The 12,329-nt window shown below is 36.5% G+C and overlaps 1 protein-coding gene across 1 annotated transcript in view; it reads left to right on the top strand.

Moving 5' to 3' along the window:
* The window catches only part of LOC118199244 (uncharacterized), a 32,456-nt gene extending 20,838 nt beyond the window's left edge, over window positions 1-11,618 (top strand). Inside the window, exons 5-6 of the mRNA XM_035371050.2 lie at window positions 8,427-8,560; window positions 11,220-11,618. Of these exons, the coding sequence (XP_035226941.2) occupies window positions 8,427-8,560; window positions 11,220-11,421 (336 nt within the window). The 3' untranslated portion in view covers window positions 11,422-11,618. The remainder of the gene's footprint in view (window positions 1-8,426; window positions 8,561-11,219) is intronic.
* The last annotated feature ends 711 nt before the right edge of the window (window positions 11,619-12,329 follow it).

Consider the following 12,329-nt stretch of genomic DNA (forward strand, 5'->3'; position numbering starts at 1 on the left):
CTGTCTCAGAATTTCTTTAAAAAATTTGACAGGATATGTTATTGCAACGTTAATCCTCCCGCCTTCTTAGCGAGCTTAGTGGTGCAGTGGTCAGCACACTCAGCGCATAATTGAGAGGTCCGCTGTTCGATTCCCGGGGAAGGCGTTGCTAATTTTTCATCTTGCCTGCTTTCCCAAAATACCTAATGTCTCTACAACCTGATCTGTTGTTTCCTGGTTTGACTACGAAAAATTATTTACGAATTGGTTGTTGCTTTGAAAGAATGAATTGATTTCAATTCATACTGAAAGATTTTTATAGATTTTCTTTTCCGGGGTACATAGAACTTATAAATTTTTTTTGGTCGCAGCCCGCTAGTTATTTTCAAGAGCTGAAGGTCATTTGTGATAGTAAAAGGAAGATTTCTGAAAGGATTCATCACTGTCAGTTGCAGAAAATCCTCTCTCAATGGAAACTGATTTCAAATAATTACCTTCTTAGAAAGCAAATATTTTGGAAAGAAAATTTTGGGAGCATGATATATGCAGTAGTAGAAAGGGGATATTATTTAATTGGCAGAGTTACAGGACTTTCCATGGAGAATCAAACAGAAATAGATTTACGGTAAACGATTTTGGTTCTAGACAAGGAATTACGATCACTATATATGAAACATTAAGGAGTCGAACTGGAAATTTCTACTACCTGAAAATAAAACACCTCCAGTAAATGGCGACCATGTTTGTGACATTGTAACATGCCTAAAATTCAATGAAATATAATATTCCTAAGACATTGTGTAAATAGTTTTTTAAGTAATAAGTTATTAAGTTTTTTAGTGAAATGTGAGACCAGTCTACCCATAATGAATTTAATGAAATATGAGGCATGTGCCGAAAATGAAAAATATAACGTACCATATATAAGATATACTGTGAAATAGGATGTTTGACACTGAAGAATTTCAAATGATATTTATGAGTACTTTACAGAAAAAAAAAAGTTCTGCTTTTACTTCATCCGATGTTACATCCGTTATGTTTGGCTGCTAATGCACAGCAATTTTTTAAAAAATAAATAGTGCCATTTTGCAGCTACCAGATTTTTAACAAACCAAAACAATTTTGGATTTATCTGTTCGAAATGCTCAATCTTGATAACTATTATACTTACTTTAATTCTTAATTTGCATATATAATTATGAAGTTTTAGCATACAATAAGAAAATTTTAAAAAACATTTTCATAGATATTTATATTAAAAAATGGATCACTTAACAAAAAAGAAAAAAAGTCTAGCGCATAACAGTACATAATAAGCAATTAAAAAATACCTCTTGCCGTCATAATGCCACATTTCAACATTAAAAATAATCGTAACAACACTGCCCTAATACTGTGTAGACATAGATCCCCCAGCCTGAAAAAACGTTACAATGTCTCGTCAGGGGAACATGAATCGTATTTTTGGAAGGAGAAATTAATAAACTTTTGATAGCTAATCACAATTGGGCACTTAATCTTAATTTTGATTTTAGATCAACAAAAATTATCGATTGAGCTTCTTCAGTTAGTAAATGGATTTCTTTGAACCCTTTCCACATTAACAAATTTTTTCTACCTACTTTAGTTAATGACATTAATTTTTCGACGCTTTCAGAATTCTAATATCTTAGCCTTTTCATGTTTCATTGTTATTTTCCTATACAGATTGCGTGGCATTTGTTTTCTTTTGGTTTCACAGTTTTTTTTTTTTTTTTTTTCTCACATAAATTCGTTTCGCTCCTATGTCTGATTGCTCTCGAAATTGATTTCAAAATGTTTGCCAAAATAAGGCAGTGGCGTAGCGAGGGAGGTGAAAGGGGGTACATGATGCCCCGGGCGCCGCTCGTAGAGGAGCGCCAAATGGTCTCCAAATAAGATTTTCCGGAAAATTTCAGTTTTTATTTTGATCAATTTCTGGAAAATATATTTAAAATTAATAACTATTGTAATATAATTAATTATTTATTTTCTTGATTTTTCTGATAAATGTGTAAAATAATATATAAATGTGTACATCAAACAAAACGTTCTTTCTGACCACTTTATTTCTAAAAAGTAGATATATATATTTAAACGAAATGATTGTATATCTCCCGTTTTTATTTTAAAACGATAACACGACCTTGTCCCGAATTTCTCAAATGTATCCAGTTTCCAAAATCCGATTCCATAATCTGGAAATGACATTTTGGGAAATTCGTAACGCTTCCGCTACAATGGATTGCGTTTGACTCTCCTGTAAACGACTGATGGCCTTCCTGGCTACCGATTCAACTAAGTCATCTTGCTGAGACATCGTATATTCACTGCTACGAAGCACTCAACGCATGTGAATTGTTTTTAATCTTCTATTACAAAAGGAATACTGCAGGTCGCTCCTTACTCCTTATCTAAAACGCATAGTTTTTGACGTCACAGACTAAATTTGCATATTCCCAAATTTGTAAACGTTATAATTTTACTTTATAATCTCTTCTATTTTCTTTTGTTCAAAAAGGTTATCGATTATATGGTTATTTCATACCGAGCCCACAATATCCCCTAATTGTTTTGAGCAGTGAATGTGACTGCATGACGTTACTCCGCAGTAGAAAAGACACAGAACCTAAAACTCTACTACAGATATATAGAGGAAATGTTTTTCCAAACCTAAGAGTGGCACTTCAAATACTACTTACTGTTTCGTTATCAAATGCTAGCTGTGAACGTTCGTTCAGCAAATTAAAATAAATTTTCACATATTTACAAACAACGATGGGACAAGATCCCTTAAGTCATCTAGCATTTTTAAGTGAGGAAAGAGAAAAATTTGAAAGGATCGACTTTGATGAAGTAAATGATAAATTTGCTTCATCCAAGGTAAGAAAAATGTACACATAATAATTAATTTTATTCATGTTTTATATTATTATTAATAAATATAAGAGCCCGATCAAGTCGAGGTGCACGTGATTGAAGCGAGATGAGGAAAAATTAAAATTTTTAAGTTGGCTGGTGGTGTGTCTGACAATTTTAGATCTTTGGCACTCCAAGCACGAACGTGTCCGGTTGGCTATGTCCTTTTGCATGCTAGGCCATACGAAATGTTGCTATATCAGTTTCCTCGAAGCCTTGATGCCAGGATGTGACAGACGATGTAACTGACTAAAAATGGCATGGCGAAACGCGGAGGGAACATAAGGTCGAAATTTTGAATCCTGAACATCACAATAAAGTGATTTTCCAGGTGACAGCTGCATAGGTTGCAAGTTGAGATTGGTGGAAGATTTGCTTTTCAAGAGGGTTTGTAGTTCTGAATTCCGGTGTTGTTCATCCGCAAGGGCAGCAAAGTTTATTGTCGAAGGAACGGCTAGTTCTTCAATACGAGACAAGATGTCTGCTACAATATTCTGCGAACCCGCAATATAACGGATATCTGCTGAAAATTGCCCTATGAAGTCTAGGTATCTCATTTGACGAGGAGAAGCTTTATCCGAACGCTGTTGAAAAGCATAGGTTAAGGGTTTGTGATCTGTGAAGATCATGAAAACGCGTCCCTCTAGCATATGCCGAAAATATTTGACAGCTTCATAAATTTCTAATAATTCGCGATCGTAAGTGCTGTATCTGGTTCGTGCTCGAGAGAGGTTTTTAGAAAAATATGAAAGTGGTTTCCATAATTTTTGATCTTTCTGTTTTAAAACTGCTCCTATACATGTTGTTGATGCGTCAACGTGTAGAGATATTAGGTTACTTTTTGGAAGTAGAAGAGATGAAAAATATGCAACGCTATCGCCGGGAATCGAACCGTGGACCTCTGGAGTACCGGCCCAGCGTGCAGAACCACTGCACCACGAAGTCACGCTAGGAAAGCGAGAGAAATACCTTATATACTCCCCTTTTTAAAGGGCGACTGGAGATTTTAGGGGCTCAATCGCCAAATCCTGGGTGTAGAGAATACTCATTCTACACTCCTTTTAGTTCGGGCGCCACTGTAGAGACATTAGGATATTTGGAAGCAAGAGAGATTGAAAAATTAGCAACCGCTTTCGCCGGGAATCGAACCGCGGTCCTCTGGAGTACCGGCCCAGCGTGCAGAACCACTACACCACGAAGGCACGCTAGGAAAGCGGGTGAAATACCTTATAAACGTAGAGTAATAATGATTTAGATGTGGAAGGATACTGTAAATTTGTTGCAGAAATTAAATCATTTTTGCATTTTTGGAACGCTTCACGAGATTCTGTGGTCCAGGTTATAACACGTTTATCGTTTTTCTTGATTCCAATCAAAAAAGAATTTGGTGGTGTTTGTATGGTTGCTGCATGAGGTAAGAAACGTCGATAAAAATTGAGCATAGCAAGAAATCTTCTTAAGTCCTTCACTGTAGATGGTTCGGGCATATCGCGGATAGCGGTGACTCTATCTGGAAGAGGTCGAACGCCATCAGAGGAAATTTCATGACCAAGAAAGGATACTCTTGGTTGGCCAAAAACGCATTTGGAAGGATTAAGATTGACACCGTACCTTTGAAAACGTTCAAAAACTGTTCTCAAATGTGATAGGTGTTCTTGCTCTGAAGAGGAGGCGATTAAGACGTCATCAATATAAGGTACACGGAAGTCGAGGCCGTTTAACACCTGATTCATGAAGCGTAGGAACGTTTGAGCAGCATTGCATAAGCCAAAAGTCATGACCGGAAACTCAGATAGTCCAAACGGCGTAATAACCGCAGGTTTTGGAATATCAACTGGGTTAACGGGCACTTGGTGATACGCCCGCTCATTATCAATGGTTGTAAAAATAGCTTTTCACTTTCAGTCTTGAATGGGAGGGACTGGGTAACGATCAGGAATTGTAGCTGCATTTAACCAGCGATAATCGCCACTTACCCTTTCGTTTCCGAACTAGATGGAGCGGACTGGCGCATGAACTTTTTGAAGGACGGCAAATTCCCTGTTCCATCATGTATTGAAATTCCTCTTTGGCGACTTTAAGCTTGTCCGGAGGTAAGCCTCTTGATTTAGCGGCAATAGGAGGTCCGGTAGTTTCAATATAATGTAATACATCGTGCTTGGGTTCGGAAATACTCATAACTGAGCGCGTGTTTGTAGGGAATTCTCTGAGAAGTTGATGCCATGGGGAGTTACCCGAAATCAGTTTAATGCTCAAATCTTGACTATTGCGAGTTACTCCCGGATAAATTAAGTTGGTTGCGGAATCTATCAAACGGCGATTCTTAAGATCGACAAGCAAAGAAAATTTTTGAAAAAAGTCAACGCCAATAATAAGACTTGAAACAGTAGCAATAATGAATGGCTATTGGAAGTTGCGGTGCAATCCTCAATCAACAGATATCAGGCGTTCACCAAAAGTTTGAATAGGAGTTCCATTTGCTACACAAGGTTGTGACTTGGTAAGGCGCTTTTGTTCGTGAAAATATGGTGGAACGACAGAAACATCAGCCCCGGTGTCTACAAGAAACCTTAAGCCGAATTCGTTTCGATGACAAAAAGGCGTGCAAAATTCCGGCCGCTGTCGTTCACAACTTCAAGCAAAGGCCCTTCTCGTTTTCCTGGTTGTTATAACGACACGGTGGGCGGCATTTGTTTGCCTTGTTTCCAAATTTGTGGTGGTAAAAACAAATACCCGGAGGACACAGTACCTGGACCAGGAGCCTGCACTGCGTGTATTTGCGCTGGAATGGCCAGCTCGTGAATTTTATCAGCGATTTCGGGAAGACTTTTAAGTGGCTCGCTACTGGCCGCTAAAATGGTTTGCATGTTAGATGGTAGTCTATTCATCCATAATGTTTTAAGAATGTTATCCGTTAGGTTACCGGCGGCTAAGTCTGACATTTTAAACAGCAAGTGAGAAGGCCTCATATCACCCAACCGTAAATCGTGCAACAGCTACTCGATTTTAACTGTCTCGGATTCTTCATAAACAGAAATTAATTTTTTTTTTTTTAAGATTTGTATTTGTCCGTCGCCGGTGGATTCAAAATTATTTCACGAGCTGATTGCAGTACCTCTGATTCTAACGCGGCGATCGCTGTATAAAATTGAGTTTCGCCGGCAGTAATGTGACTCAACTGCGCATCCAATTGAATGAACCATAACGCTGGTCCTCGGCGAGAAAAAAGGCGGTGACTTAACTGCCACTCGTTCCAATTGCGAAGCAGCATCGTTGTTAACCACTTTAGATCAATCAAATATGCACAATAACAATATGTATAGAATATGCACAATAATAATATGTATAGAAAAATAATCAATATGTATATAGTGACACAGTTCCTTGGTACTTGAAATCAGAGAAACTGGAGGCTCAAATGCAGCAGACGATACATATATCCGCTGAAATTATGACAGAAATATGTTGATTCATCGGAGCAGGGGCATAGCTAGAGGGGGGCAAGGGGGGATCTGTTCCCGGGCGCAGAATCCAAGGGGCGCCAAACTGATGTTACGACATTTTAGAATTAAATGTTTTCCATCCTTGGCAAGCAGTAGGGGGCGCGAAATCTTCAGTTGTTCCTGGGCGCTGAAAACCCTAGTTACGACTCTGCATCGGAATGCGGCACAACGCTTGAAATGACAGGTGAAATGTCTTACTTGCATCTCATCACACTGAATAACTTACTGCTGCTCAGAATTTAGACATATAAACTCATCCATATTCGCGCAACATTGAAGGTTGCTATTCGTATTAAATAATAATTATCTCTTCAGATAAAAAAGTGCATTCTTTGATTTAATAAAGCTATAGTCCTTAAAATACACTCATGTCCATAAATTAAGGATAATTCGGAGTCACACGGAAATCGAACTCTAAAATAAATACATCACCTGTAAAATCACTACACACATCTTCAAGAATCATATGCAAATTTCAGGAAGTAACCAGATGACACCGATGGTACGTCACAACGACGAGAGTGTAAGAGAGTGATATATAAGGAATAAAGGCAAAGAAGTAAAATTGTTCGCAGGCGCTTTATAAGCATTATAAGCAATAAACGAATAGCTATGACACAAAGGACGCATTTGGATGATTTTTTACGTGGCAGAATTATCGGCCGTCTGGAATGTGGTCATACCCAACTGGAAGTATCAGACGAACTTAAAATTGCCCAGAGTGTCATCTCCAGGCTTTGGCAACGATTCCAAGATGATGGTAATGTGAGTAGAAATTACAGCACAGGTCGCCCCAGAGTTACAACGCAGAATGAGGACCGGTATTTGGCAGTTACTGCCAAAAGAAACAGGCGCAGCACAGCCTCAGACCTGTCTCGTCAGTTCTCTTCAGCCACTGGTACAACAATGTCAAGGCAGACCGTGTACAGACGCTTAGGGAAGATTGGTCTATATGCTCGTAGACCTGTCAGATGCGTTCCACTTACTGCAAGTCACTGTCGCTTGCGGTTAGCCTGGAGTAGAGAGCATGCATTGTGGACACCGCAACAGTGGGCTTGTGTGATGTTTTCCGACGAGTCCAGGTTTAGCTTGCAGTCTGATTCTCGCCGAACTTTCATATGGAGAGCTCCAGGTACCCGTTACCACCAAGAAAACATCATTGAACGATACCGTTATGGTAGTGCAGGAGTGCTCGTTTGGGGTGGGATTATTCTGGGTTCCAGAACTGACCTGCATGTTCAAATTGGAACCATGAAAAGTCAAATCTATCGGGACGTCATTCTGGAACAACATGTACGTTTGTTTCGGGGCGCCATGGACGCACAATTTGTGTTTATGGATGACAACGCCCGTCCTCACCGTGCAAACATCGTAAGCGAATGTCTTCAATCGGAAGATATCACCCGTATGGACTGACCAGCATTCTCACCGGACTTGAATCCAGTACAGCACGTGTGGGACATGCTTGGCTGACGAGTTGCAGCCTGTCAACCTACTCCTACATGTCTACCGGAACGTCGGAGAGCATTGCTTTTTGAGTGGTGTAATATCCCCCAAGATCAGATCGATAATTTGATACTCAGCATGCCTAGGCGTTGTACGGACTGTATTGCATCGTCTGGGAGACATACAATGTATTAAGAATCATACCAACCATGTAATATTGTTTTTTTTGTAAATAGGTTTTTTTTTTTTTTTTTTTTTAATTTGCTCCAGGGAGAAAAAATCGCTAATTTTTTTAATAATATCAAACATATAGCATCTTTTTTTGCTCTTTACCTTTTGTTTAATAAATAAGCTTTACAAATAAGTCAAATTTGTTTTACTTCTAACTCTTCCTTTGCCTGTTTTTGCATTATCCTTAATTTATGGACATGAGTGTAGAATAGAATCTTCCTAGTGGTTTCGATATGTATAACTAGCGTCTTAGACAACAGAAATATTCTGAAATTAACTCAATAATTCATTAAAGAATGCAATTTTGTTGACAGTTATCTTTTATAGGTGGCAGTGTTTTCCTACAAAATGCACAATTATCAAGGAGCCTATGCAATTCTTTGTGGATTATGTGAACCAATACTTACAGAATGCCATGAATTATGGTCCTCCATACTTGATGATCCAAAAACTGAATTAAGGTAAAAATTCAGGTTTACGGACAAACTTCATCAATAATAATTTATTTCAAATATAAATAAGAGTTTTAATTTTTCTTATAAGCAGAAAAATCTGTTATAGAATCTCACATCTAAAAAATGTATACATGCAAAACTAAAGAACATCATAATTTTGGATATAAATTGCGAACGCAGAACTTTATTAACAAATGAAAGAACAAATATTTTATTTCTTACTGTTTCTTAAGTTTTAACACAAAATTTTTTATAACAAATCATTACAAACTATCGTCAACTTAAATTTGAGCAAGAAAAACTTAAGTATTTATTTATTAAGAGAGAGAGATGGATGAAGAATTTATACAAAATTCTTTCAATCTTATAAGCAACTTAACTTCTTCTTCTTCTTCTTCAGGAACACAATTTTTTTTTTTTTTTTTTTCTTTTTTAGAGCTGCAGTTTTTAATACTTTTGAATCTATAAGCATTGTATAAGAAGAATTGTTTATTTAAATTGTAGAGACATTAGTTATATTTGGAAGCCGGAGAGATGAAAAATATGCAACCGCCTTCGCTGGGAATCGAGCCACGGACCTCTGGAATACCGGCCCATCGTGCTACCGTTACACCACGAAGGCACGCTAGGGAAGTGGGAGAAATACCTTATATACTCCCCATTTTAAAGGGCAACTAGGGTTTTAAGGGACCTAGTCGCCAAATCCTGGGTGCGGAGAATCATCATCCACAACCCTTTAGTTCGAGCGCCACTTGTAGAGACGTTAGGTATATTTGGAAGCCGGAGAGATGAAAAATATGCAGCCGCCTTCGCCGGGAATCGAACCACGGACCTCTGAAATACCGGCCCAGTGTGCTACCGTTACACCACGAATGCACGCTAGGGAAGTGGGAGAAATACCTTATAAAATGACTATGGCAAAATTCACATGGGTTATTTGCACAGGCAAGAGATGATTTTACATTGCACTTTCTAAGGCACACTGAATAACTTGCAAAAAGAAACGCAGATGTAAGGTAATAGTATTAAATGTGAACAGAGAACAAGCAATGTCTTGTATTTTAAAAATTGAGTTCTGATTTAGATGTATGATGAAGAAATGCTAAGTTTCAAAAATTGCATTTGTAAAATTTTCTACAGATGAAACTTATGCATTTGCTAACTCAAACCTCCAGCATGCATTTCCTTAAAAATATTCTTCCATAAATTTATTGTAAAACAGAGCACTAACCAGACAATGCATAAGAGAAAATAACCAATATATTCTTTATTTGCATATTCGTTAATGTAATCATAATGTGACTTTTACCATTCTTAACAATAAATGAATCAGCCTTTCCCTTTCCTAAGGAAAACTAGAATGCTCATTTGTGTGTACTAGGTATAATATTTAATTCCTTTCTTTTAAAATTTACCGATTAAATTACAGATGGAAAATATGCATGATAATATAAAATATTGAATTAGGCGAAATTGAAGCCGATTGATATAAAAAAAAAAATGCAGCATACTTTTAAAAGCAAATTGTACTATGTACAAATAAAGTGATCTTTCATGAAAATTAATGTTTATTAAGTTATAACTATAGTTCCATGCATTAATGTAGATAAAATTTTAGTAAACTGTGAAAAGAATTTCTAAAATCCTTTGAGCATAATAAAAGAAATAAAACTAGAATAACTGTGAAATTCTGTTGGGTGCCAATATAATGTTCAACAACATTCTTAATATAATATTCGTGAAACGGAGATTTCGTGATAAAAGTGGATTTTTGCCTCAATTAATCGTCGTTGAACAAATGTAGTATCAAAAGTAAAACTTGAGATTCTAAGAATCATAATGTAAGATAGCGTTTCATGCAATTCGTAAAAAATGTGTTGGCATGTTGCCAAAATTGCGAAGAAAATTTAACAGAAACCAACTGCTTTGTGTATTGATGGGCTATGCTTTGGAATGTTAATGCTCAGTTGTATGTGAGAAGGTTCGGACAAATCTGCTGGAAATACGTCGAGGAAGCTTTATTCCATTTTCAATAAAGTTTGCACGGGAATCTACTAGATTTCACATTGTTTCCAAATTAAAAGGGCCCCTGCATGGATAGTTTCTCCTAAAATTTTTCTTTTTTAAATCCTTCAGCAGTCAATACCTGCAGGGACAGAGTTCCTCCTTTAAAAAAAAATCTTGGCCTATGAGGCTATCTCAAGTCTGAATAAAGAGTAGTAAACGGCATTTGCACGAATTGTTTACTTGCGTTTGTTACTTTGAAAGCACACAGTATTAATTATTACAAATGTTATGTAATTTAAGAAATTAAATACCAGATTGATAATGAAGCATGTAGTTGCAAGATTTCTGTTTCAAAAGTAAAACTACTGTAATTACAAGCGAGTCGCATTTAAGGGGTCACAAGACCCGCAAGCAGCTTGTGAGCAAGAGTCACGGTTTAGCCATGCTTGATATATATAATCAGAATACATTTCCTAATAAAGCATAGATGTATTATACGGGAACAGACTAATCTATAACATTCATTTAACAAATTAATAAAAGTATATTCATTAAATTAATTTTAGTTAGAAGAGTCCTCGATAAAATAAACCTTCAGAATGTTTCTTTCAAAAGGTTAAGATATTTATTTTTGATATTCTTCATATTTTCATTGCAGTGATTTTGATGATCTTCTAAGAATTGGTTGGTATGAAAAAATACAATGGCACTCAAAACTAGAAATTCCTTTCTTTGGACATTTCATGACACTAATTATTAAACAGCTCATTCAGAAGTCAGAAAACTTTCCTCAAATGGAGATATCAGGACTGAGTTTTTTGAAAAAGAAACTTTCACGTAAGATTATAAACATAACATGAATTTTAAATATGAAAATGTGTTTAAAGCAATTATTTGATTTGTGTTATAACTGTTAATTATCTATTCAGAATATTTATTTCTGATACCCAGATTTTCATAACTACAGATTTCATTCTTTACAGAAGAATTTGAAAATCTGCATTTGATTTTGGATGCAAACAAAATTTTGAATTTAAAAAAAATTCACTATGACAAAATTTACAGCAATTTTTTTATGTATCTGAAAACCAACTTTTTAACAATAGTATATTAAAACGAATTTTGATTCGGGAGGTGAGTTTATTTCACTATTGAGATCATTTACCGTTTCTATGCCAACTCCCTATTCTTTCTTTCTATTAACACTTTGCACTCGAGAAGTGACTCTCTCACCATGTGATTCGATGCCGCAACTCGAGAGGTGATTCTCGCTCCCCACTTGGTTTGATGCGGAAACTCGATGCACGGTAATAACTGTTTAATTTCTTCGAAGCGCGTTCTTACACTCTTTCTGTATAATCTTATGAAGTGTAAAATTATACCCCTTTAAGTGAAAATAAGATTTTCTTATCTGAGATCTTGCCTTTTCTTATCTATCATAAAGTCTGTTCTCAGAGAAATGAACCCGGAAAAAGGCATCAAATGAGCCCCGACCAGCCAGGCCTACGTCTTGGGAATGGTTACATGAAATATCATACACACAAAAATTACAGAGACTAATATTTAAGATATTATGTTTATGAAGGTGTAAAGATATATAAAATGTTAAACTCTAAAAATTTTATATATTAATTTGTATGTGTGTGTAATGATTTTTAAGTTACTGGTAAGAAATGCATCAAAAAGGTTGTGAAACGTCTCGAGTTGCTGGTGAGCCGAGCTAAAAAGGCCTTAAAGCAAAGGGTTTATATGGATACTGAATATCCAT

Source organism: Stegodyphus dumicola, chromosome 1 (genome assembly GCF_044657685.1).
Source record: "Stegodyphus dumicola isolate Sdum_Otavi_A_Nest chromosome 1, ASM4465768v1".
Taxonomy (NCBI): Eukaryota; Metazoa; Arthropoda; class Arachnida; order Araneae; family Eresidae; genus Stegodyphus; species Stegodyphus dumicola.